This window comes from Eulemur rufifrons, chromosome 8 (genome assembly GCF_041146395.1).
Source record: "Eulemur rufifrons isolate Redbay chromosome 8, OSU_ERuf_1, whole genome shotgun sequence".
NCBI lineage: Eukaryota > Metazoa > Chordata > Mammalia > Primates > Lemuridae > Eulemur > Eulemur rufifrons.
The window spans coordinates 115,407,099-115,434,986 of NC_090990.1; the positions used below are offsets into that span (position 1 = coordinate 115,407,099).

Below are 27,888 nucleotides of genomic sequence, written 5' to 3' on the forward strand. Positions count from 1 at the left end.
TGAATATACTCCCCTTTCTTCAGGGCCAGTTGCTAACTTCAGCCCCCAAATGAGAACAATCTATTCAGCACATTTCAAATAAATTATAAATACAGACATAGAATCCAAACAAAGTTCCAGTAGAAGCTGCTCACAGATCCCCACAGGGGCTGGCCTGAAGACAAATGAAGGTCACCCCTTTGTTCTCTGTGTCTCTGGAGCCATAGGCAAAACTGTCCCCCTTGTCCTTGAGTAACCATGGGGACAGCTCAGGACAGAGAGAGAGTTTCAGACTTAGAAACACTCTCACCCCATCTCCCTTCTTCCCGCCTCAAATCCCTTCCCCCAAATCTAAAAAACAAAATGAAAAACTTAATTCTTTCACTGAAGGACTCTGGAGCATTTGGGGATATAAATCTCACACTTCCCCTGTCAAGTGGAGAAACTAACCCAAAGAGGAAATGATTGGCCTGGAGTCAAAGGTCCTGACCCCTGGGTACCCCAGGAATGCACATGTTATTATACTATGGATGGTGTTCAAGGAGGTGAGGAGGTTGAAGGGGTTGACTCAGTCCTGAGGAAAGATTGGCACAGGGCACAGTCACCTTTGGGATGCTAAGTGGGCCAGTTGGCACTAAATTGGAAAATGGCTGGATTCATACCTCTTCATCCTTCCCTGGGAAGCCCTATGGCCAGGGAAAATTGAGATGTTTCAAGCTGGGTAGGAGGTGAACTGTCCTTACCCAGGGAGCACTGACTCTTAGGCCTTCGGGTCCAGAGAGGGACTGAAGGAGGTATCAGGAAGAGGAGACACACCAAAGACAAATATGGAACTGGGTCCCAAAGTGAAGAAGCACCAAATAGCATTGGCCTGCCCTGGACTGGGGAGGGGATAGAGCCTGGGAGAAATGAGGACTCTGGGGAGGAATGGTAGGGCAAAGGGAGAGGGCACATCCTTTTGTGAAGATGAGAAGGGCAAATATGAATGAAGGATTAGAGAAGGAGCAGGAAAAGAAAATTGAGCAGGGAGTAAGGAAGAAATGGGCCCATCCATCCATCCATCTATGTCCTGGGGCTCTGGGGCTTGGGCCCTTAGAAAGCCCCTATCTGGCCCCACAGGAATAAAAGGAAGGCCTGGACAGACTTCAAAAAAGATCTTGAATGCCTCAGACCCATGAGGCTGGGGAAGGGAGATGGACAGAGGGGTTGGAGTCAGGGGGGTGGGTCCTAGACCCCACATCTTGTGTCCCAGGTGTGACACCAAGCCCAAGAAGGACAGGGAGGAAAGTAGGAGGTTTCTAGCGTAAGTAGAGTTTAGAGTGTTGATGGGAAGTACCCCAGCCTTGGGGGTGGGAGGACTGAAGGGATAGAAGAAACTGATTCTGCCTCAAGTTTGCAGGCTTTGGTTTCTTGAAGCTGCAACTCAGTTGCAATTTATCTGCTCCCGGCTGAGTCCAGACCTCATCAGGACCCTCTAAAGGGCTGTTTTCTAGGCCAGTTGGGCACCGTCATTCACACATGATGGACCCTGTGAGCAAGCAGAGGCCAGAAAAGATAGTGGGAAGCACACTGAGCCCTGGGCTGACTGGAGATCAAACACAGGGACTAGATGACAGCCACTGGGGAGGGGTCACCAAGCCACTGCTGGGGCTTCCACACAAGGGACCAGGGGGAAGGCTACTCATTGATCTCCCTTCCCCCCACCGTTATTGAAGCTGGACAGGTTGATATAAAGGTAGCTGCTAGGAACCAGTCTCAGATCTCCAGTTTCCTGCTCCCAACCCTCACCTGCAGCACAGGCTGGTTCTCAAAGGCTGTGAGGGCACAAGTGAGACCCCAAGTCAGATGCCTGGGTCCAGGCAGTGGACAAGAAGCACTGAGTTCCTGCTGTCCATGACTCCAGCAAGAAGAGGGATAGGAAGCCACTGGGAGGGCTGCCCAGGTTTCCAACAGCTGACGCCTGCCCATCAGTGTCTCAAAGCTCAAAGCCCAGAATGATGGGGGAGGGGAATTGGACGAGGAGGAAGAGGAAGGTCCTGGAAGCCGGAGGTGGTTGAAGAGGTGCTGTCCAGTTCGGGAGTAGCCAGGTGGGGGCTGCTTACTGCTTTTCCACTGCTCCTTGCTCAGCTGCGCTCTCCGGGCTGGGACCCTGGCCCTGGTCCTGGCCCTGTCCATGCCATGGGGTCTCCTTGAACACAAACCAACAGTTCCCAGCCCACAGGAAGAAGTTGATAAAGCCGAAGAGCTGCAAAGACATCAGGGGAGTTTGTGAGAATAGTAAGGGGGACATCATGGGGATAGGGGCGGGGGGGGTGGCAGTTCCTGTGGTGGCAGTGGGGGGACAGGGAAGAAGCACAGAGGGCTAGAAAGACCAAAAGACAGATAACTGGATATAGAGGCAGGGGTGAAGGCCAGCATCCATTAAGGGAATCCCTGGTGAAAGTGTCTAATTCTGTCCACAGCATGCACCCAAGATATAGCTTGGTCACTAGCGGAATCTGGCCTAGAGCAGAGCACCATGCAAATCATAGCAAGTAGCCAAGGGTCAGCGGGCAGCAGCGCTTCCCACAGCACAGGTGGGGCTGTGTTAGTAGCACCTTCTGCCAGGTGGGTGTAGCGGGAGCTGTCCAAGGTGCTCCTTCCCTAGGACCAGGGACCCAGCCAGGGCTATATTCAAATATTTATCCAAAATATTTTAAAACCTAACAGCAGGAAGTAGTTAGGGGAAAGTGCGCTGATGTCTCCAATTAACTTAGTAATGCATTAAAAACAAGATGAATACTATACTCAGCCATAAAAAAAAAGGTGAACTAATACCTCTTGTATTAACCTGGGTGGAACTGGAGACCATTCTTCTAAGCAAAGTATCACAAGAATGGAAAATCAAACACCACATGCACTCACCATTAAATTGGAACCAATTGATCAACACTTATGTGCACATATGGAAATAACATTCATCAGAAATCCAGCAGGTGGAGGGGGAGGAGGGGATGGATAAATTCACAACTAATGGGTACAGTGTACACTATCTGGGTGATGGACACACTTATAACTTTGAATCAAATGATACTAATGCAATTTATGTAATCAAAACATTTGTACCCTCATAATATTCTGAAATTAAAAAATATATAAATAAAAAAATGACAAAAACCAAGATGGACTGATGGATGAAAAGGTGAATAGCTATGTGATAAAGCAAGTCTAGTAAAATGTTAATGGCACAGTCTAGGTGGTAAGCATGTGGGTGTTCATTGTAAAATTCTTTCAACTTTGCTGTACATATGAAAATTTTTACAATAAAATGTTGGAAGGAAAAACCCATCAGCAGGGTTATAGCAAGTTTCAAAAAGCTTCTTGGCATGCCAGCCATTGAACATTTTAGTTGTGGGCCTTGGGGAGGTCCAAGTCATTTTCAGAGCAGGGCTGAGGTGGCTGGGATGACAGGCGGCATTCGAGAAGCTCAAGGTCTCAGCTATTTACCAACTGATATGGATGTGTTTCAAGGTTCTAACAATTGGGATGGCCAAACGTGTGCATAGCAGTTGGGCCTACCAGTGTCCCAAAGCCCCTTTCCAGTCTGGAGGACTAAGCAGCAGTGAGCCCCTTGTCCCTTGCTCTGAGTCTGCTCCCAGCTTGGAGCTCAGCCACAGCCCCATGCCCCACTTCATGAGTTCACACGTGCACACACACACACACACACACAGTGTAGAACAGACAGGACGAGCAGGAGGCAGCACAGACAGCATGCCTAGAGGTGGGGAGACAGGAAGGGAAATGGGAGGCAGAGTGCAGAAGGAGGAAGGAACAGGAGGCTAAATGGCTGTTGTCCCAGATGTTTTCTCAGGGTTGGCCAGGGGCCAGCAGCCAGCATCACGTGCAGGGTGGGCACCAGCTGCAGGTGCAGGGGATACCAGCTCTAGGGACACTCTGTCTATTCCTCTCAGAACCTGCTGGCCAGGAAAGGCCTGGGCAGCTGGGATAGTACTGCCCCCACCCCAGACCCCTTCAGTGGCTGCAGTCTCACCACGGAGATGTTGGCCAGTCCCATGGAGGGCGTGGCCCCGGCACTGCACACTGCATCCTCTCCGTGGCACACGGACATCGCTGCTGTCAGGCTGGATGGCCGTGTGGCCCCCTTGACATCAGTCAGGCCCTTGCCCCAGGCGGCTGCAGCTACCAGCCAGAAGAAGGTGAAGGAGACAGTCACACAGAAGTCCTGGGAGGAACAAAAGGATGGGAAGTACACTCAGAAAGGCCCGATGAGTCCCCACTTCTTTTCCTCTTTTCCTCTTGCCCCAATATAGAATGCAGGGGTCTCAGGACAGCCACCTCTTCACATCCTACCCAACACCTAGAGCCCAGGTCATCAGGGGAGTCAGGGGACTCAGACTGTCCTGAGGAATCCTGCTTTACTTCCGCCAAAGCAATCCTGCCACTCAGGCTGCCCATGCCCTCAGATCCAAGGTCAGGCAACAATGTACCAAATGTACCATGGTATCTGCTGGTCAGCCTCACCCCAAAACCCATTCATCCCAAGAGTGGGGCCCAAACTCCCAGCTTTTCTTTTGGTCACCGTTGCTCAGCTAGAAGTGGTGGCAGAGGGCAGACTGCAGAAGGCAAATGGGGTCCCCTAAGGCACCCCTTCCACCTTGCATGCCTGGAATAGGGAGAGACTAATGAGGAAAAATATTAATAATAGTGAAGACTTATTGAGGCTAAACTGTGTACCAGATACTTTTTTTTGTAAAGACAGGCAAGAAGATTCAGCCAAGATGTACCAGATACTTTACATGCATTCTCATTTTATCACCAAAAAATCCACACTATAAAGCAGGTATTATTTGATCCCCATTTTATAGTTGAAGCAACTGATTTAGAGAGGTTGAGTACCTTGTCTGAGATCACACAGCTAGTAAGGGATAGTGCTGGGATCTGAAACCAGGCAGTCTCACTCCAGAGCCTGCTTCTTTATGCTGCTATTGTGCCTCCTGTGAGCAGGAGCAAGCAACAGGGGGTTGATAGAAGCAGAGGTTTCATATTTCCCTGTGTCAGGGACCCAGGAAAGCCACCGTGTATGTCCTCCCTCCAGCTCTGACCTCAGCCCTCTAATAAACATCTCCTCAGTTTCTCCGCACGATTCCTTCTGGCCGTGCTCGCTCACCACCAGTGGGAAGCGCTTGTTCTCCGTGTAGAGGTTGTGGAAGCGCAGGTAGAGGACCAGGGCAGCCATGGTATAGAAGAAGGAAAAGATGCCAAGGGTCACAAAGAACTCAGCAGGGGCAGAGAAGTCCCCCATGAGGTGCATGGTCTTCGAAGTGGAGTCATCGTCACAGAGGGGCATCTCATACGGGATCCGGTGCAACCTGGAGGTGGCAGGGGAGGGACATCCTGAGCTCAAGCAGTCCTCTTTCTCCCTGCCACAGAAGTAGCCCTGTGCTAACTCTCATTCTGAGACTCTTACAGAGCCAAGAAAGGGGTGGGTCATGTAGGAATGAATATTTTTGCAGGGAGCCTTGCAGTCAAGACAGGAACTTTCCAGAGATTCCAGTCAAACCCTCAGCCACCACCCCACACTCATCCACCCTGCCCAAACATGTATTTCCAAGTATCTCCCGGGCCCTTTAGGGCACCACACAATATATGTAGTTCTATTTTGGGTAGCCAAACCACCAGGCAGATCAGCTTCATTCTGCCCCTGGAAAGCACAGGCCTACAGTGGCCAAGTTAAGGTTGGAATCACCCATTCTCAGGCCTTATTTAGGCTCTCCAATGAGACTATATTGGATAAAATAATGAGAAAAACCACAGCCTATCACGTACAAGAGACAGTTAATCTAACTTAGGTGCTGATACCAGAAATTTCTGAAAAGCTAAACCCTGCTCCATTCTTCTCTAAACATTTAAGCTTCCCACTCCCTAAGCTCCCAAATACCCATAAAAGAGTATTCTTTTCTACCTCCTTGGTCAAGGTGTGCCTCCTTGTATTCTGGTGGTACCAGATGAGCATCCCACATCAACTCTTTACATCCTTACCTTCAAGGCAGAGAGGAGGCTGCTGAGGGTCAGAGAGCCCTGCCCAACTTGCCCAGACCCTTATACGCCTCCATCCCAAACTGCATGGATGCTTTCTGTCCAAGCTGATGTGACCTGCTATTGCTTGTCTATGGACTAGAACATTATTATAACAATGATCAGTGCTTCCCTTATGTTTTTCTCTGGTCAGTGTGTCTGAAATTGCTAAAGAGTAGACAGGACCCAAGTCTTATCATTCTATTTGAATCTGGAGAGGCACACAACAAATGGTCTGCAGGTTTCTGGAGGAGGAAGGGACCAAGCAGGTCCTGCCCGTCCAGCGAGAGAGGCTGTGCCCGGTCAGGACCGATTCAGGCTCACCTGAAGGGATAGCCGAACGAAACAATGATGGAGCTCACGTCCTTGGCTTCGTTGTTGCAGCGAACCAGGGCTCCTGTCTCCCCGCTGTAGGAGCCGCAGGACCCGAAGGCGAAAATAGCAAAGAGCTGAGAGAGAGTGAAGCCTCTTTGAGAGTCAGAAGGCCTCAACTGGCCAAGGTAATGAACCACCCCCTGACTTTCGGCAGGTGCAGATATTGAGGGTGGGAGTCAGAGGGAGTCAGGATTCCCTTTAATCAAGTTCCTCCTGGGCAGAGACCCATGGTTTCCATTTGTCTTCCAGCTTCAGGGTGCTGTGTTCATTGCACAGTGTGCTGAACTAAATAGCCAAATGAATAAGGCTGACTTTGAGTGGTGTCTGAGAGGGAGGGAGATGAAGAGACAGAAAATAAACAGGGCATGACCTTGGGGACCACAGGTAGCCTCCTTAAGATGATGACTAACACCAAACCTCAGTGATTCAGGCTTTTGAAAACTTCTAGCTCAAAGCTAGACTTGAATTTCCTCCCCAAGGGAGAGGAACCCTCAGAAATAGATTCACCTGTACCAATCTAGATCAGGCATGTCTGGAATACCTTTCATTTCTCCTTTGATCTACTCATCTGATCTTGTTTCCTTGTTGCTAACTTCCAGTGGTTTCCTACCTCTGTAGAGGTATAGCCTGGAGGGGACAACTTCCACCAAGAAAGAGCCATGCTGCTGTCCCATAGTACTGCCAGCCGAATTCCTCTTCCCCCAAAGGCACATTTCCTTCCAGCAGTAGTGCTGGCTGGGCCGACGGTGACAGTCCTGGCTGGAGCCCAGAGAAAAGTGCCCTCCACTTCCCTTATCAATCTCTACTCTTTCCCCAGGGCTATTTCCCTTTGTCATCTGTTGATACTGCCATTTTTCAGTGTTAAGGACCAGAGGCATTTCAGATCGCTTGAATTGTTTTCTTCTCCACCTTTCATCACATTTTACGACACCTCTTGTCTTGAGTGAAATAAAATTTCCTCATCCTGTGATTTTCAAATTTCTTTCTGGGAAACATACTTTAGTTAGAAAAGGAGGTGAGAAATTGGAAACTCTTATCCTCCCACATCATCTGCTCAGGCCCAGTTTCCTGTGCACTTACCTTTGGCTTATACACAATATAATCATTCTTATTAAGCAGCGAGCTGATTCTGTTAATTGTTCATTTTCTGTATGTTTCTCTGTGACTCAGTGTCTTGGACATCAAGCACCTAGAGGACAGCTAATCTACACCCCAGTCCTGCATCCAGAGTCTAGAATGGAGTTGTATGCACTTTATTTTGCTAATGCTTGTTAGTGTTATGGACTGAAAAGGGACTTGGATTAGGAATCTGGAACTCTTGGTTCGAGTCCTGGCCCTGTCACTAGTTAGCCAGGTGAGCTCTGATAAGTCACTCTCCTCTCTGAGCCTCAGTTTCCTCATCTGTAAAATGAGGGGTTTGGAGTAGATAATCTGGAGGCCTTTTCCAGCTCTGGAATTCTCTCACTCTCTGCGGGTAGCACTATCAGTGTGCTCTTGGCCGGGCTTGGGCCAACAGCTGTGCTCTGCCCCTGAGAGGTGTCCGCTGCCACTGCCCCGCCTTGCACTGCCTGGCCTGGCAGATCTCCATGCTGGAGCCATTGACCTCTCTCTAAAGGTCATAATGGGCACCTCTCTGTTTCCAGGAGTTTTATTCCAGACCAATAAGAATTGTCTCCATTTTTAAAGCCATCCAGGAAAGAAGACAGTATAATGCCTCCAATGCCTACATGACCTTCTCACTTGAATTAAATTATGGAGACTGTTAGAACCCTGTCTGCTCACCTCTTGACAGAGCTGGAGAGAAGTCACTCGAGGGCTCTGCATCATCACCCTTTACGTACTCAAAGTTGCCTCACTGGCCTAACAGTGGAACTTCTCTAGCTTTTCCTCCCAGGAATTCTCTAATCTTTTGTTGGCTCTGTGGCTCTCTGATTCCTCTCAGAAGTTTCTTTATTCCTCTCAGCTTCTGGTGCCCAGAACTGGACACAATTAGGGTGTCACATTGTAGGAAGGGCAGCACAGTTGGATATATTTTTACCTACTGGCAGTTAGTCAGTGAATGGCTCCTTGTAGGTCCCCTAAGAAAGTAAGTACTCATAACTTGGGGCAGTGAATGGTCAGTTATGGTGCCTTCTTTTCAGAGGACTCTATGACAGGCACTCCTGAACATCTACAAGAAAGATGACATGTATTGAGCATCTACTATGTCCCAGGCACTGTTCTGAGCAAAATTGTTTAACAGTGAACAAAAGAGAAAAAAATCTCTATCCTCACGGAGCTCATACTCTAGAGCTACACTATCCAAAATAGTAGCCACTAGCCAAGCATGGCTATTTAAATTTCAATTCATTAAAATTAAATTAAATTAAAAATTCAGTTCAGGCTTGCTAGCCAGATTTCAAGTGCTAGATAGCCACATGTGGCTAGCAGGTACTACAGTAGCGCAGATTATAGAACTTTTCCATCATCACCAAAAGTTCTGCTACATCTAAATGTTGGTCCTGAGGTTCTGACAATCCCAAATCCAGACTTCTGATTCCTCAGAAGACAAAGTATGCCCATAATAACTTTAGTATTAACTTTTTTCTTCTATTCTGATTATTTTAAAGTCAGGAATCTCTAAACATCTTACATAAATAATAATTATTTATTTACCAGATTATATGTTTAAATCTGAACACTATACAGCCAGTTGGTGCCAGATAACAGACAGTTTGCTATGAAAAGTGCAAAATGGGAAAATCTGAGGGGAATCGCACAGATTCACAGAGCAGCAGAACAAAAGAGATCTCAGAGATTATCAAGCCCAATGGTCTCATTTCACAGAGATGGAAACTGAGCCCCAAAAGATGACGTGATTTTCCCAAAGTCACATTTAGCTAATATGAGAGCCAGACTTAGAATTCACATCTCCTGATTCCCTGTCCAGTGTTCTTTCCTCTTCATTCATTCATTAATTCAACACTTTCTTTTTCTTTTTAGAGACAAGGTCTCACTCTGTCACCCAGGCTGGAGTGCAGTGGCACGATCATAGCTCACTCCAGCCTCAAACTCCTGGGCTCAAGCAATCCTCCCACCTCAGCCTCCCAAAGTGCTAGGATTACAGGTGTGAGCCACCATGCCTGGCCATCTCTTACTGAGCATCTACCTTGTGCCAGGTGTTGGAGATTTGAAGATGAATAATACTTGGCTCTTGCTCTCAAGAATTCACATCAAGAAAGGAGTGTCATAGTAACACAAACAAACAAATAACAAAAACGAAACCCTGTATCACAGAGTTATTAAGGCCAGAGAAGAGATCTCTACCATGTGCACTGAGGATCACAAGGAGGGAGGGAGTGGCTCTGTGCTCTCAGGTACAGGAGCAGAGAAAGACACCCTCTCTTCCCCACTTCCATGGCCCCTAACTCTCCCCCTTTCTGCACCAGATTTACTTTCTTCCCTAACTCTACCAGGTGACTGAGCCACATGGAAGAGAGGGAAAGAACTGAGACCACCCCTGTTACCAAGTACAAGGCTCTGAGATGAGCAAAGTGGTCATAAAGAACAGCAGCCAAGGCAAGATAGAGGCCCTGAGACAAAAGGAGTTCTAGAGTTCTGTTGCCACCCAGCCTTCTTCCTCTTGGACCTGCATTGCCTGAGACGGCAATGGTCATACTCTGTCCTCTACCTATTCCTCCTCCTGCCTCTGCATCTCTTTCTCAAAGATGTCAGAATAATCTCCCCACTTTAAGGATGAAGCTCCACTTTGGTGCTGCCTTGCTCGCTGGTGATAATCCTGTGTCAGTCCTAAGAACATTAACATCACCAGTTAGTGCAAAGCTTAAGGAAGACAAGTTCTCTCCCCAGATCCTACTCCCATAATTATCTCTTTGGTTTTATGGACTCTAATGGTGTTCAAATTCCCTACACTTATTGAGATAATTTATTTTCATTACAAAGACTTCAGACCCAAATAAGTGACTCTGGTGCCCCAAAGGTGAATTACTGATCAGAGGCACACCCAGTTAAAGGTAATATGACTTATGTATAAGCAAATGAGAACAGTGACTAAGTCTCTCAGAGATTCTTTTGTACCTTACCATCAAACTGGGGATTTGACAGTGACATTTGAATAATCCCACCAAAGGACAAGTCTTGCTGGATAGTCTGCCTAAAGGGGAAAAGTTAGGGGAAAAGGGAGGTTCAGGAACAGGAAGGAAGGGAACCAACACTTACTGAATACCTCCTGAAGTGCCAGGCTCACTGTGGTCTTCCAGAGTGTTCAAGCTTTGCAGATATTACCTCCTAGAATCCTCCCAGTGAGCCTATAAAATAGGTCTTACCCTCATTTACAGATAAGGAAACTGAGGCCCATAAAGATTTCATCGCTTACCCAAGGTTCCAGGGCTAGAAAGCAGAGGGGACTGAATATAAATCAAAGCCCCTCTGACCTCAAAGTTTGTCTTTTTCTTGTTTGAAAAACTGGTTGTCCAACAATTGGTCTATGCCCAGGTTATTTTGCTAGCTTAGTATATAGACTCAGTGAGATTCCAGAATTGGAATTGAGGTGAGATTAGTTAATTTCTCAATTTTAAAAAGACACTCTAAGCTAAGCTCCTGACTAATAAAAGAATAACATTACTTTCTTTTCACAAGGATTCCAATAAAAACTTTGCTTTTTGGTAATAATGACAACAAAAGTTTTCAATTACCATTACAGTAACTGCAAGATTTATTTTTTCTTTTTTTCCTTCTCCAGTCAGGAGCATTTGATCCCTCCAAGCAGAAAATGAGCGAAATGGCATTTCCACTGTCATTCCTGGTGCTGGTGCCTGTGTACTTTTATACTACCTCATCTGCAGAGCTTCAAAACAAGTGAAAGTCATGTCCTGAATTCAGGCTACCTGGGAAGGCAGTAAAAGCAAATCATATCTCTTTATGATGCTACCCTGTGAATGAAGGTCAAATTCAGAGTCTAGCACAGGCCCCAGGGATGTGAGAGAAAGGGGTCTCCGTTTTGCACAACCCCATTTCTAAGAAGTTAAGGATGATAAAAGTCAAACAGGTCTTAATTCTTAGGGCATCAGTGCTGACCCTGGAAGGAGACCATGTCATTTCCCTAGGCATTGCTTTTCGCAGCCTTAACAGAAATGTTGTTGGTGGTGGTGGGGGTGAGGGGAGTGGAGGAAAGGATAGCACAATAGAAGAAGGAAGCTTTTCAGAATCCCCCCAGGGGGCCGGGCGCGGTGGCTCACGCCTGTAATCCTAGCACTCTGGGAGGCCCAGGTGGGAGGATCGTTTGAGCTCAGGAGTTCGAGACCAGCTCTGAGCAAGAGCGAGACCCCATCTCTACTAAAAATAGAAAGAAATTATATGGACAGCTAAAAATATATATAGAAAAAATTAGCCGGGCATGGTGGTGCATGCCTGTAGTCCCAGCTACTCGGGAGGCTGAGACAGGAGGATTCCTTGAGCTCAGGAGTTTGAGGTTGCTGTGAGCTAGGCTGACGCCACGGCACTCACTCTAGCCTGGGCAACAGAGTGAGACTCTGTCTCAAAAAAAAAAGAATCCCTCCAGGGAAGATGAGTCTATCTTCTAAGAACCTCATTGTTTCCCTCATCCCTTGACAGCTTGTCTCAAATTCCATTAGAACCATCTGTCTAGTTTAATGATAAAATTGGTCTCTTACATTTCAGGTTCTGCTCCTCTGGATGGCTCATAATGGCTCTCCTAGTTTTGGATGCCAGTCACTAAGAGCCTTAATATCATTCTTATATGTCCCCCTCTGGCACTTGAGTGGTGGGTCAGAACAGGGAAGTCGCCAGAGGTGAAAGAGTTCAGTCAGGAGTTGGTCCAACTGCTCTTGGGGCAGGAGGGAAAGTGGAAAGTCCCCATCAGGTCCCAGAGTTTGCACTTGGGAGCTCCCAGACTGGACTGATAGTCCCAAATGCACTATTGCCCCTGAATTCCATTTGATTCTCATCCAAACCATGATTTAGGAATTGGTGACACAATGCTCATTCCTGTCTCCAGTGAGTTCAAAGCCCTTTAGAACTCAATCCTTCTCAGTATTAATGGTAACATTCCCTAGCTGAATTATGTGCTGAGAGCACATTAACTGAGTTATCCACTGGTATGTGGATTGTCTAATTTAAAATCTCTTCTGCAGTAGTATGCTAAATGCCCCCAACAAGTCTTTATGACTTGAGAAGGTGACTACAACTGTCCGCATTCCTAATTTACACCCAGGAGGCCTTGGGTACTGAAGAACAGAGAGCACACCAATGTCTCAAAGTATCAGTGAAGCTAGGAGATGGTATTTCCGCTAGACCATAACAGGGGAAACTGAGGACCTAGGCAAGTGATTTTTTTCAAGGTCACAAGGTTAGTCTAACGTATGGCCATATTCCAGCATCCCAACCCATTTAGAGCATAAGGAGGCCCTAGGGATGGTCTGATCGACATCTGACTAAATAACTGAAGTCCAGACAAGTGACTTGGCCAAGGTGACACAGCTGGAAAAGGCAGGTCCAGGTTTGGAACCCAGTCCCCCAGCTTCCTAGATCAGTGCCCTATCTTATTCTACATGCCACATCTTAGCCATGCTGTGGTTTTTAGACTGTCTTAATTTTTTTCTTTTCTGTAATCCTAGAGCCATAAGCTACGTTCATTCATTCGTCCGTTCCCTCACTTATTTACAGGTACCCAGATTACTCCAGTGACCTCAACAAGGAACTGCGAGTTGGGAGCCTATCCCCTCAGTCTACCACCCCCAGGATCATCCAGGTGCTCGTGGGTTTGGGGGCAGGATGGTTTCCATCGCCTGCCTTCTCCCCTCCTTTGCCCTCCGCAGCTTTCCTCTTGGTGTACAGCAGACCTAGTCCCCCTTGTCCTCCACCCCCCTCCTGCCACCAAGCAGTGTGGTATGTGCAGGATCAGAGTTCTGGAAAGGTTACACCCGGGTCCTCTCGCCCTGGTGAAATGTGAGCACCCTGGGCAAAGGCTCCTTGCACATAGAAGGACCGAATCCGGGACTCCACATGCCTCGCTCCTCACCCTCCTGCCACCAAGCCCAGAGAAGCAGCCCTAGCCCGCCCCTCCCCCGCCCACCTGTCGCCGCCCCCCACCCTTCCGCCATGGCCCGGTCACTGCACCTCCCCAGCCCCCACTCTGGCCACATTACTTTGGGTCAGCGTCACAGCCCAGGTTCCAGAAATAGCCCCGGGCTGGGGCAGCGACTCACCCACTGGAGAACTTTGATGAAGCCCAGCGGCTCCTCCAGCCGCCGCCAGCGCAGCCCCACGAGCAGGCGGTCCACCTGCGGAGACAGGGCGGGCCAGGGGTCAGGGCGGTGGGGACCACGGGAAGGCTCTGGTCCCCTTTCTCCCGCTCACACCCGGGCCGGGTCGCGGAATGAGGGTCAGGCCCGACACCTAGGGGGACAGTGAGAGACCCAATGGGACCGCAGGAATACCTGCTGGCGCGGCGACTTGTCCGCAGTTTGGCCGGAGTTCTCCGTCGAGGACATGCTGGCTCAGCGGGGCTGGGGCGCAGCGCCGGGGCTCGGCTGTCTCGCCGAGAGGCAGCAGAAACTGGGGCCGAGTGGGGGGCTGCTGGCTCGCGGCAGGGAGAGCGAGCGGTGCCGGAGCGCGAGCGGCCGTCGGCGGGCCGGGATCCAGGCTGGCTGTGTGGGTCTCGGGGGCGCCGCTGCTCGCGCTCGCCGAGGCCGCGGCCGCCGCTGTGCCCCACCGGCAGCAGAAAGCCCCCGAGTCCGATTCAAACTTCTGTCAAACTCGCAAACGAACTTGGCAGCCGAGTCACGTGGCGCGCGCTCGCGAACCCTTCTCCCGCCCCCTTCGCTCCCTTTGCTCCGCTCGCAGGGTGCCTTAAAGGGACCTGTGGCCTCTGTGGTCAGTTCGGCCGCGAGGGGGCTCAGGTTCATTGCCAAAGCCTCTGGGGCCAGCCCCTGCCGAAACACCCCGGCAGCTCCAACCCCACCGCGAGAGTCGGCAGCGCTGGGACGCACGGGCTCCTGCTTTACCTTTGCCTGTTTTCCTGGATTCGGAGCTGCGCTGCGCCGTTTTTCTCTCCTCTTCCATACCATAATATTCAGAACTTAAAAGATTTTCCTAAGACATTATCAGGGCTAAAGTAAGGTCTAAACCTTACGGTTAACATACGCTTGCTTCCAAGGTCTTCACAAGCCGGTACAGACGAAAGGGCAAGAGACTATAAACTGCTCACTTTTTATTCTGTCTAGGTAGGTATTGTTTTCATATTTTAACAACAAGAGACATTTGTATGTTAGTGATTTAAAAGTTATCAATCTTTCAAAAGTATAAACTTCATGTCCTTTAAAATGGTCGTCACCATTTAAATGAGTGAAATTAAATCTTTGAGGAATGTGGGGGAAGGGCGCAAAGAATGTAGTTTGTATTGGAAAGTTGACATTGTCGCATTTTGGTGACTTTAAATCGTTCTCTAATTTTCGAAGTGTTTGGTAGGAGTGAGCAGTCGTGAATATCATACATTCGGTTTATGGGGAACGTAAATGTAAGTAAGGAGTGAAAGGTTAAGTGATTTGTGCAAGGACACTGAGCCAGTGCGCCACAGCCTGGAGTGGAGAACCGGTCTGCACTTCTATGAATTGGCTCGTAGACATGTATCCGTCTCACCCGAGTCATTCCTGGAGGTCCCCACCTAGCACTTCAGAATGAATGCTTTTTGAACAAACATTTGGCTATTATCTATATAATTCGTTCCCCCATTGAGTAAGTGCCTACCCAAAGTTGGGAGTGGGGGGAAGTGGGTGGAGGAGGTCGCTCCGGCTGGATCAGGCCATCTGGTCTTGAAGGAAAGGTCTCCAGTGGATTTCCACGCAAATCTAGGCTGACCAAGGAACAGCTGAGTCCCCAGTCCAGCTCTTAATAAATTGTTCTAACGTCGTAGGTCCCTATTCTACGGAATAGGGATAAAAATTTTGTTCCACTTACTTCTAAAGGCTGTCGTGAAAACCAAGTGGGGTGATACATGTAAATGTCCCCACTATACAAATATGAAATAATACGCATTACCAATGTCTACAGTAATATGCATACAGAATACAACACAATCAGAAAAGAATCAGAATAGCACAGCAAAAATTCACATACCCACTAATCAGTCTTGTTATTCTTTAACTTGTTTGCCTCAAATCCATTCTTTTCCTTGTTTGCCTCAAATCCATTCTTTAAGAAAGAAAAAAAAAGCATATAAATGCAAAGCCCCGTGTATTTGCCTCATGTCATTCCCTCCCTCCCTTCTTCTCCCCAGAAATCACCACTATCCTATCCTGAATTCAGTTTTTTTTCAGTCTCATGCATGTTTTAATACTTTTTCTATATATATGACTATATCTAGAAACAATGCATAGAAACTTACCATAGTATTGTTTTTCAAATTGTTTTAAACTTTATCTAAATACTTTCATACTTTAGGTAACCTTCTTAAACTGCTGTTTAATTTAATGTGTTTATGAGAGTCATCTAGCCTGGCACTTGTGGCATTTAGTTCACTCCTTTTAGCTATATAGAATTCTACTACATACACACATATACTATGGTATATTTACTTATCTCATATTGGTAGGCATTTAGGTTGTTTCCAAATATCCAGTCTTACAAACAGTGCTGCATTGGATTTGTACACATCTCCTTGTGCACATGTGCATAAATTTTTACACAGCCCAGAATTTCCAAATTTTTTTTTTGTGCGTGTGTATTTTTAAACCACAAACTCTGGTAAGAAATAAAATTTTACAACCTAACCCATTATATAAACTGAAACAAAAGTTTTGCAAAACACTCTCATATTTTCTATTCCATTCCATCAAAAAAAAAAAGATTCTGGTCATCCAGAGGCAGATCCAGGTTTTGTGGGGACTAAAGTTAATACAATTTGAGGGCTCCCTTTAGAAAAAGAAGATGAAATTCTGAATACAAAGTTAGTAACCAGGCCTTGGAAGAAGCTTTGCAAGTGAGAGGGTCTGAAGCTTAAGCTTCCTTAGTTTCAGGATAAATACCTCTCTGGGTAGGCACACTGAATCGATTTGATGATTCACTAAGAGTAGGACTCTACCAGCAGTTTGATAAACATTGCTCTATATCTAAAAGTAAGCCACCTAGGTCATGAGATGTGTACCTGTTCAGCTTTGAGTTTGACAAATGTATACAACCATGTAACTACCACTGCAATCAGCATATAGAACGTTTCTATCATTCCAAAGATGCCCTTTTCCAGTCAATCCGCAGGTGACCACTGGTCTGCTTTCTGTCATTGTAAATTAGTTTACTTTTTGTAGAATTTCAAATAAATGGAATTATGTAGTATGTACTCTTTTGTGTCTGGCTTCTCTAACTCAGCATGATATTGAGTAGTGTTCCACGAGTAGTATTCCATCTTATGAAATATGATCCATCACAGTTTGTTTAGGCATTCACCTGCAAAAGCACATTTGGGTTGTTTCCATTTTTTTTGACTATTATGAGTAGAGCTACTATAAACATTTTTGTACAAGTTTTTGCGTGAATGTGTTTTTATTTCCAGAGCACATACCCAGAAATGAGATTTCTAGATCATATGTAAATATATGTTTAATTTTATGCAAAACAACCAAACTGTTTTCCAGAGTGGCTGTACCATTTTGCATTGCAGCATTTTCTACCAACAATGTAGTCCAGTTGCTTTGCCTCTTCTCCAGAACTTGATATTATTAATATTAGTTTAGTGTAGTTTTGTTTTTAGCCATTCTAAAAGTTATGTAGTGGTATTTCATTGTGGTTTTAATTTGCATTTCCCCAGTAGCTAATAATTTTAAACATCTTTTAATATGTTTATTTGCTTTTGTATATTCTTTGGTCAAATATCTGTTCAAATCTGCTACCCCTGGAAGGGAATGGTGGCTCAATCCTATAATCCCAGCACTTTGGGAGGCTGAGGTGGGAGGATCGCTTGAGGCCAGGAGTTCGAGACCAGCCTGGTCTACGTAATGAGACTCCATCTCTATAAAAACTAAAAAGAAATTAGCCGGATGTGGTAGCACATGCCATAGTCCTAGCTACCTGGGAAACTGAGGCAGGAGAATCACTTGAGCCCCAAAAGTTCAAGGTTGCAGTGAGCTATGATTGCACCACTACACTCCAGCCTGGGTGACAGAGGGTGACACTGTCTCAAAAAAAAAAGTTTCTTTTGCCCCTTTTAAAATTGGGTTGTTTGTTTCTTACTACTGAATTTTGAGAATTCTTTATACATTCTGGATGCAAGTCCTTTGTTGGATATGTGATTTGCAAAATTTTTTTCCCCGTTCTGTGGTTTATCTATTCATTTCCTAATATTGTCATTGCAAAGAAAAGTTTTACATTTTGGTGAAATCTAGTTTATCATTTTTTTTTATGGATCATGCAATTGGTGTTATGTCTAAAAAACTCTTCATCTATGTTTTCTTCTAAATGTTTATAGTTTTCTGCTTTACATTTAGGTACATTGAGAGTTTTTTAAAATAAGGTATGAGATTTAGGACAAGGATTTAAAAAAAATTTTTACATGTGGATATCCAATTGTTCCAACACTATTTTTTGAAGGTTATTCTTTGGCCATAGAATTACTTTTGTAAAAAAAAAAAAGTCAATTGGCTATATTTGTATAAACCTACTTCTGTACTCTCTTCAGTTCCATTAATCTGGCTGTCTGTACCTTTGCTAATACCACACTGTGTTGGATACTGTAATTTTATAATAAATCTTAAAACAGAGTAATACTATTTCTCCAACTTTGTTCTTCTCCAAAACTGTTTTAGCTACTCTAGCTCCTTTGCGTTTCAAAATAAGTTTTAGGATCAAATTGTCTAGATCAAAAAAATTCTGCTAGATACTCTCACTCATATGGGATAGCTAAAAAAAGTGGATCTAATGAAGATAGAGAGTAGATTTGTGGTTATCAGAGGCTGGAAAGGGTAGGGGGGTTGAAGAGAGGTTGATTAATGGGTACAAAAATACAGTTAGATAGAAGAAATAAGAGCTAGTGTTCTATAAATCAGTAGTGTAATTATAGTAAAAAATAGTCTATTGTATGTTTCAAAATAGCTAGAAGAGAATAATTCAAATGTTTCCAGCATGAAGAAAAGATAAATGTTTAAAGCAATGGATAACTACACATTATGTTAATGTATCAAAATATCACATGTACCTCAAAAATATGTACAACTATTATGTATCGATACAAAAAATTTTAATTCTGCTGGAATTTTGATTGGAGTTGCATTAAATCTATAGATCAATTTAAGCAAAATTGACATCACTGCTATGTTCAGTCTTCTAATCCATGAACACAGTATGCCTTTCCATTTATTTAATTCTTGTTTGATTTCTTTCATTAACATTTTGCAGTTTTAAGCATACAGATCATATGCATGTTTTGGTAGATTTAAACATTAAGTATTTAATTTGAGGGGAGCCATGATAAATATTATTTTAAATTTAAGTTTCCAATTGGCAATTGCTACTATACAGAAATACATTTTTTTCTGTTAACCATGTATCCTGTGACCTTTATAAGCTCACGTTTTAGTTCTGTACAATCTACCATACTAGTAGTCCAAAGAAGAAAGGACCCATAATCATTATCAATTGATACGGAAAAAGCATTTGACAAAATTCAAAATTCATTCATGATTTTTAAAAAACTCTCAGCAAACAAGGAATAGAGAGGAACTTCCTCAACCTGATAAAGGGCATCTACAAAATCCTTTGTAGAATCCTTGGGATTGTCTATGTAGAGAATTATGTCATCTGCAAACAAGATCTGTTTTATTTCTTCTTTTGCAGCCTGTATACCTTTTATTTATTTTCCTTGCCTTATTGCACTGGCTAGAACTTCCAGTGCAACGCTGAATAGGAGGGGTAAGAGTGGGCATCCTTGCTTGTTTCTTAGGGAGAAAGCATTCAGCCTTTCACCATTTAGTATAATATTAGCTCTAGGTTTTTTTGTAGATGCCCTTTCTCAGGTTGAGGAAGTTCCTCTCTAATCTTTGTTTGCTCAGAGTTTAAAAAAAAAAAAAAACATGAATGAATGTTGCATTTTGTCAGATGCTTTTCTGTATCAATTGATAATGATCATGGTTCCTTTCTTCTTTGGACTATTAGTATGGTAGATTGCATTGAGTGATTTTTAGAAAGAATTTTAAATTATATATATATATTTTAAATTAATAGACTTTATTTTTAGAGCAGTTTTTTTTTTTCTCTTTTCTTTTTGTTAGAGACTGGCGTCTCTCTCTGTAGCCCAGGCTGGAATGCAGTGACATCATCATAACTCACTGCAGCCTCAAACACCCAGGCTTAAATGATCCTCCCACCTCAGCCTCCTGAGTGGCGGGGACTACTGGTGCACACCACCACACTGGCTAACTTTTAAAAATTTATTTAATTGTTTTTCTTTCCTAACCACTGGACAATATGGGATCTTATTGTTGAATTTTAAGAGTTCCTCTTACACTCTGGATAACATTCTTTTGTCAGATAAGTCTTTTACAGATATTTTCTCTCAGTCTGTGGTGTGTCTTCTCATTCTCTTGGCAGTGTTTTTTGCATAGCAAAAGTTTTTAATTTTAATAAAGTCCAACTTATCAATTTTTTCTTTCACAGGTCATGCCTTTGATGTTGTATCGAAAAAATCATCATCAAGCCGGGCATGGTAGCTTATATCTGTAATCCCAGCACTTTGGGAGGCCAAGGTGGGAGGATCACTTGAGGCCAGGAGTTCAAGGCTGCAGTGAGCTATTATAGGATCACATCACTGCATTCCAGCCTGGATGAGCCTGTATTGAAAAAAAAAAAATTTTTTTTAAGTAAAAAGTCATCATCAAACCCAAGGTCATCTAAATTTTCTCTTGTTATCTTCTGGGAGTTTTATACTTTTGCATTTCACATTTATGTCTATAATCCACTTAGAGATAATTTTTGTGAAGGGTGTTAGGGCTATGTTTAGACTTATTTTTTTGCTTGTGAATGTCCAATTGGTCCAACACCATTTGTTGAAAAGCCTATCCTTTCTCCATTGAATTGCCTTTGCTCTTTTGCCAAAGATCAGTCGATTGTATTTTTGTGGGTCTATTGATTGATTTTTCTTAAGAGATACGGTCTTACTATGTTGCCTAGGCTGAATTTGAACTCCTGAGTTCAAACAATCCCCCCTACAGCAGCCTCCCAAATAGCTGGGACTACAGGTATGCACCACCGCACCTGGATGATTTTTGAACATTGAGCCACCCTTGCATTTTTGTCATGGTGTGTTAGTCTTTATATATTTTTGGTATATATCCTGTCATATATTTTATATAGTCATATCATATATTATGTAATATATTGCTGAATTTGATTTTCCAATATCTATTGAGGATTTTGCATCTGTGTTCATGAGGGCTATTGGTCTGTAGTTTTCTTTCTCTTATGCTGTCTTTGTTTGACATCAAGATAATGATAACCCCCTCAAGTGAGTTGGAAAATGTTCCTTTTTAAATATTTTCTGAAGAGCTACTGCTTTATTAAAAAGCTGAAACCATATTGTAGCCAAACCAAGTATACATTCAAGGTAACATCCCTTTCTCAATGTTTTCTTAATCCATTAAATTATTCCATAGCAGATATTTCACTTTTTGTGAATTCTGCCTGTTAGGAGTAGAGACACTTCCAACTACAAAAAGAAATTACCTGCTTGCCAAATTTCTGTCCTATTAGGTTTTTTTTGAATTTAGATAATCTTGGGAAACACTAAAGACTTCTTGGACTTTTGGTAAAATGACTTCTATTATCTGGAATCCTAATTCTGTAGGATTTGGACTTATGAATAATTTGTAAAGGCCTAATACATTTCAACAACCTCTTAATCTTCATACATGCTTCAGAGGAAAATAGTTTAGAAAAAATATCTATGTGAGAGTAAAAATCAGTGGCTCTAATTTTAATGAAAATCATGACAATTACTGTATGAAACAATGATTTAAAGATTTCCATTTTTCTGGAACCAGTGAAACAGAGAAAATATTCTTATATAGATAAAGGAATGGAAATATGAAATATGGGAGTATATTGATGGTCAGCAAATACTTCTATTTGCCCTGAAAATCAGATGCATAAAGGTGGAGTAGTAGAAAATAAAATTGGAATGACGTTTGAAAGTAAAGGCCTTGAATGATTGTCTCCTGGACTTTACTGACACCCACTCTTAGGTTTTGAGCAGATAAGATAAAATAGGATAGTTGTTAAGGACCCAAGCTCCAGAGTCAAACAGACCTGGGTTCCTAACCTGGTTCTGCCATTTAGTAGCTGTGTTTCCTTTTCAAGATATTTAATTTTTCTAAGCTTTTTTTCCCCCTAAAGAATGGAGTTAGTGATAGTATCTATTACAAATGGCTGCTGTGAAGGTTAAATATGATAATGTATGTAGAGCCTGGTGCCTGAAACATAGCAAATACTCAATAAATACTAGGGACTACCTAATTAGAGCTGTGCTTCAGCAGTGTGTAAACAGATGTAAGAAAATGGCTTTCGGGCCGGGCGTGGTGGCTCATACCTGTAATCCCAGCACTCTGGGAGGCCGAGGTGGGAGGATCGCTCGAGGTCAGGAGTTCGAGACCAGCCTGAGCAAGAGCGAGACCCTGTCTCTACTAAAAATAGAAAGAAATTATATGGACAACTAAAATATATATAGAAAAAATTAGCCGGGCATGGTGGCGCATGCCTGTAGTCCTAGCTACTCGGGAGGCTGAGGCAGGAGGATCACTTAAGCCGAGGAGTTTGAGGTTGCTGTGAGCGAGGCTGATGCCACGGCACTCTAGCCTGGGCAACAGAGCGAGACTCTGTCTCAAAAAAAAAAAAAAAGAAAAGAAAAAAGAAAAGAAAAACTAAAAGAAAAAGAAAAGAAAAGAAAAGAAAAGAAAAAAAAAGAAAATGGCTTTCCTTTTTAAAACAGAACCAAAGACTTCCAATGTTGGTGCCAAGAATATTTCAGAAAGCAGAATCTCTAGATGGGATGGCATGTCTCTGAAATTGTATTAGCAAGATTTAGAGGCTACTTTGATTAAGGTCAGGGAAGAAGGAGTCATGATTGCATTATTTTTTATATTCCAGTGTTCCAGTGCTATTTTTGTCTTTTTAAAAATTTTATACTATATTTTTAATAATTTTGTGCCTGAAACAAAGTTTGTGTACAGTGAACCATCAGAAAGCAAAGGTACCTATCTCAGCCACCCCTGTGGATGACCTGTGGTTGTTTGGAGTCACCACCATTCCTGAGTCTGTGTTCAGAGTAACTAAGCAGCCCAGTAGTATCACCAGAATACCTATATCAGCTGTTAAACAACAATAACAACAACAAACAGCAACAAGCTTTCAGTCTCCACCTGTGATGCTGTGTTTTGATTAAAAGGTCACCGTACACTGTGTCTTATTTGTTTAGGTGAGAAGAAACATCAGAAGCAGTTGACGGACCAGGAAGTGGGTCCTCCAGGGATGGGAATACTGTGCTGTTTTTCAGCCTTGAAATTCAGGTATTTTTAGTGATGTAATATTGTTATTTTACACATTGGTCAGTGGCTTCATTTACTCTTCTTGGGTCTCTCTTGAAACCCACTTCCCTTCTGCCCAAACCCTCTCCCCATCACTGAGACCCTCACCACCATCCCTCCCACCCCATTTTCACCACCCAGCCCCAGCAACTCCCTACCTCTTCCAAACTCTTTCATCCTCTGCTATACTCTCATAGCAAAAAGGCTGGGCAAGGACTAGGCAGGAACAGCATTCAAGGTAGGAAATCTCTCCACGGGATATGGAGAAGAGTCAGTCCTTAGTTAGGGCCATCTCTCTTGGACTTGCAGGAGAGAAATCATTTTCAACCAGAGGTAGTAGTCCTGAAAACTCCATGAGGAGTTAAACTGAGCAGGAAGGTCCTGAAGCTCTTCCAAACCAGTTATGTCAGAGATGATGCATGTTTGAGTGTGTGTGGTGGTTGGGGGATTTGCGTGGGGAACAGTGAAGTTACAAAAAGCAGCAGAGCCCGTAGTGGCCAGAAGGACACTTGGTAATGTGTTTATAATATTTGTTTTTAAATGCATTAAATAATATTTAGTTTCATTAAGGAAAAACTTTATAAATTCTGAACATGTAAAAAATAAAATCCAAAGTAAATAAATAAAACCCAGCATTTTGGTTTTGTAGGAAATTAAAACAGCAACAATAATATAATTTTGCTCTAGTATTGTAACTACTCACTGAGGGATGAATCAAAGATGGTTTTAAGTGTGAGAGAATGTTTAGGCAGTTATAACAATAGGGAAAGTCATTAGGGTCATCAAACATTATCTTGTACTGTAATATAATGAATTATAAAATATGATGTCATGATTAGGGTCTCAAACTGTTTTTTTTTTAATTAGAGAGAGAGATTTTTTATCATTCTCTTTTGCCTTCTTTTGATGTCAGCACCAAATGCCCAAACACTGTATTTCATTCAGTGTTCAGAACTTATAAAAATTTTTTAATAATTTTAATAATTTAATAAATTAATTTAATAAATTTAATAAATTTAATAATTTAATAAAATTAATCAGTAAAACTGATGCTAATTTACTTGCCTCCAAGCAAAAACCCTTTTCTATTGTTGCTTCTAATCTGCTTGAATCAGAAAACCAGATGAATTAGTTAAGACTCTTTCAGTACATACACCCAACTCAACCAGGTTTCATGTAACTGAAAAGCCTGAGTTTTAGTCATGGATGCTGGTTCCAGGGGCTCAAATTATAACATTCAAACTAGGTTCTCTCTCTCTCTCTCTCTCTTTCTCTTTGGTTCTCTGTCTCTGTTTCTCTCTCTGTCTGTCTTTATCTTTATCTCTATTTCTATTGCCATCTTTCTGCTCTGCTTTCCTCTGTGTTGGCTTCATATTCCAGCAGGATCCTCCTGCATAGCACCCATTTCAGTCTGGGCTTACATCTCAATAACCTAGCAACCCCACAAGAATTGCAGGCACAGTTCTAGGTAGGGCTCTCAATGCCCCAGATTGGGCCACGTCCCCATTTCAGAATCAATTACTGTGGCCAAAGGAGTGGCCAGATCTTGGTCATGTACCTTGTGGGTAGTATCAGCCCTACAAAATCCACAAAACTGAAAGTGAGAGCAAGCTAGTTTACCCAAAGGAAAATCGGGGTACTATTACCTAAAAAAGAAAGAATAGTGAGCAACATAAGGTTCACTACACCAGATAGCTAAATCTGTTAGAACTAAATCTAGAATCATGGCAAACTGGCTCTAAATGAAGATCTGAGAATGTTTCCCATTGATAAAGCCAGTGAACTTTGGTGCATAGACTTTGTGACATCTATCTTGGTAGTTCCAGCTTGCAGAGCTGAAAGCCTAGAGTTTTTCTTTTGCAGAATCATCATCCTCTGTCAGCTCTTTGTGTTGGCATTTCTTAGGGTTTTATTCTCCGAATAATTAAATTGGACATAAATGATCTCCAGAGAAGGTAAGTTGTTACCATAATCTGATAAGCAGTATTTCTCTTTTTCTGAATTGCACAAGCAAATCACTAGGTTGCAAAGAGAATCTCACGGGATAGTTAAGTCACCTGGATATCAGATAGAAAACTCCACATGTAGAATTAATAACTAAAGGGATTTGGGATTGCTCTCCAGAATGCAGTTAATTTTTTAAATGAGGAGTCAATTCAATAAATATCAATTGAGGCTGGGTGCAGTGGTTCATGCTTGTAATCCTAGCACTCTGGGAGGCTGAAGCAGGAGGATCGCTTGAGGTCAGGAGTTTGAGACCAGCCTCAGCAAGAGCGAGACCGTCTCTACTAAAAATAGAAAAAATTAGCCAGGTGTGGTGGCGCCTGCCTGTAATCTCAGCTACTCAGGAGGCTGAGGCGGGAGAATCCTTGAACCCAGGAGTTTGAGGTTGCTGTGAGCTAGGCTGATGCCATGGCACTCTAGCCCATGGGACAGAATGAGATCCTATCTCAAAAAAAAAAAAAAAATCAATTGAACACTGCAGTGGACATTACTGATTTCTTCTACAATATTAATTTCTCCATTTTCCCAATCATAGTACCCAGATTTTGCTTAAGGCAAGCGATTTTTGGCAAAATTTTTGGCAAGATTGACCCTACCTCTAGTTTCAGGAGTAGGCTCTGAATAGCTTATGGCAAAACTTCTGGTCATGATAATTTGGTCAAGAATGGTCACATGACCCAAATTGGGCCAATTATACTCAATGCTTGGATGTCTATTTGAGTAATCAAGAGTCTCTCTATGTCTTGCTCAGTTTTTCCATCTGTCTCTCTCTCTCTCTCTCTCACTCCCTTTTTCAATTGAATGTAAGTCCACAAGCACATAGCTTCAGGAACTACTGGCAGCCATCCTGCAGCAGGGAAGGAGAATTTGCTGGAAATGAAGCCCGCCTCAAGGTAGCAGAGCAGAAAAACTGATATACAAAAACCAAGTCCTGGTCAGGTGCAGTGCCTCATGCCTGTAATTCCAGCACTTTGGGAGGCTGAAGTGGGAGGATCGCTTAAGTCCAGGAGTTTGAGGTTGCAGTGACCTGTGATTGTGCCACTGCACTCCAGCCTGGGTGACAGAGCAAGACCCTGTCTCTAGGGGAAAAAAAAGAAAGAAAAACCAGATCCTGGTAATGTTATTGGAGTGCTAGATCAAGTCATGACGGAAGCCATATACTTTTGGACTTTTCCGTAATGTATACCAATAAATTCCCTTTAGTTTTTAAAGTCAGTTTGACTAGGATCCTCTGTTACCTGTTATTCTGACTCAAATCCAATCGCAGTGCAGTTCTGATGCTAACCACCCGGAGGAGTTAGTGTCAGATTCCACAGGTTTAAAAGCACAGTCCCCAGCAAGACTGGCCTTACTACAGATGCAAGCCACAGTTTGGGGACCCCAAACTTCTGACCAACTGGCTAAAAATTCAAGAGTTCCCTCAGGTTCAATAATTCATAACAATGATTCACAGAACTCAGTAAGTGCTATACTTATCATTACAGTTTTATTATAAAGTATACAAATCAGGGCCAGCCAAATGAAAAGACACATTAGGTGAGATCTGGGAGGGTCTTGAATGCAAAGCGTTCATGCCTTCTCCCTGTGGTATCACGATGCATCACTTTTCTAGCACAATGATGTGTTCACCAACCAGGAAGCTCCTCTGAGTCCTGATGTTCAGAGTTTTTGGGATTTCATTATGTAGGAATGATTAATTGACTCACCAGCCATGAAATTGAACTCAGTCTCCAGATAGGTCAGAGGTGTATCCTCAAGCTTTCCCTCCTTTTGTTCCCTCTGCTTCTGCATTAGTTCAATAGCTCGTTACCTCTCACTTGAACTCTTAGTATAGCCTCTTATTTCTCACTCTTTTCTGTGCCACATTTCCACTGCTTTGGTCTCACTCTGCCAGATTCCTTGCCTTGATTAAGCCCCAGGGGACTGGCTTAGTGTGGAACAGCAGGGATGGAATTTCTTTGAATCTATTTAACCTGCAAAGCCCAAAGATATTCTTGACAATCCTTATTATCTGAAACAGAGACTGTAGTTAAGGGAAAAATTTAGGTTGTTCCTCCTCATTGCTACTTCTACTTCTTATAAAATCTCTGTCTTTTTGAGGTTCACGTCATCTTTCCACTCATCTTTTCTCACTTCCCAGTGCAATTATCTCCCAAACTGTTGGCCATTTCCCCCCATTTTTGGAAGATATGGAAGCACCTGGCTCACAGCCTTCCTCTCCCCTCAACTTCGGCTATTCTCCTGGGCAATTTCAAAGTCCCTGTAGCTTCTCAGTTTCATGTCTCTTTACCTCCAATCCAGTGACTTTCTTTTCAACTCCATGTCCGCCATGACCTCTTCTCTTTTCCTGCTGCAACATCTCCCTAGGCTCTCTCATCAACTCCTAGGCTCTACATATAATCTGCATGCTCATGACTCCCAATTATTTTTACTTTATTATTTTTCCAGTCCAGACCTCTCTTCTGAAATCCACACCCCTATATTCAACTGCACTTCTAACATATCCCTCTACATGTCTCACTCAGCATCTCAAACCTAACATCTCAAAATTTAGCTGTTGCTGTTTTGACCCTTACTCCAACAAATCCACTGTTTCAGTAGATGATTCCACCGGCCATTCAGTTGTGCAAATCTACCTCCTTTGCCTCTTCCCTTGTTCTATCACTAAGTCCTAGCCATTCTACCGCCAAGATGTAACTTGAATATATTTATTTCTCACCATCCCCAATGCTACTACCCTTGCCCAACCTAACATCATCTTTTGCCTGGACTGTTGTAAGAGTCTCCATCTGGTCTCTGTATTTATTCTTGTATCTTCTCAATCCATTCTTTACATAGCAGCCATCACTATATTTTTAGAGCAAATTTTATC

General features: G+C 43.5%; 1 protein-coding gene across 1 annotated transcript; it reads right to left on the minus strand.

Moving 5' to 3' along the window:
* Positions 1-1,070: 1,070 nt before the first annotated feature.
* Positions 1,071-14,187, minus strand: SYPL2 (synaptophysin like 2). The gene is made up of 6 exons (XM_069479043.1): positions 13,887-14,187; positions 13,656-13,730; positions 6,379-6,503; positions 5,147-5,348; positions 4,010-4,201; positions 1,071-2,224 (listed from the first exon to the last, which is right to left on the minus strand). Exons 1-6 carry the CDS (start codon positions 13,938-13,940, stop codon positions 2,078-2,080), a joined length of 795 nt encoding a protein of 264 aa, XP_069335144.1. The 5' UTR covers positions 13,941-14,187; the 3' UTR covers positions 1,071-2,077.
* Positions 14,188-27,888: the final 13,701 nt, after the last annotated feature.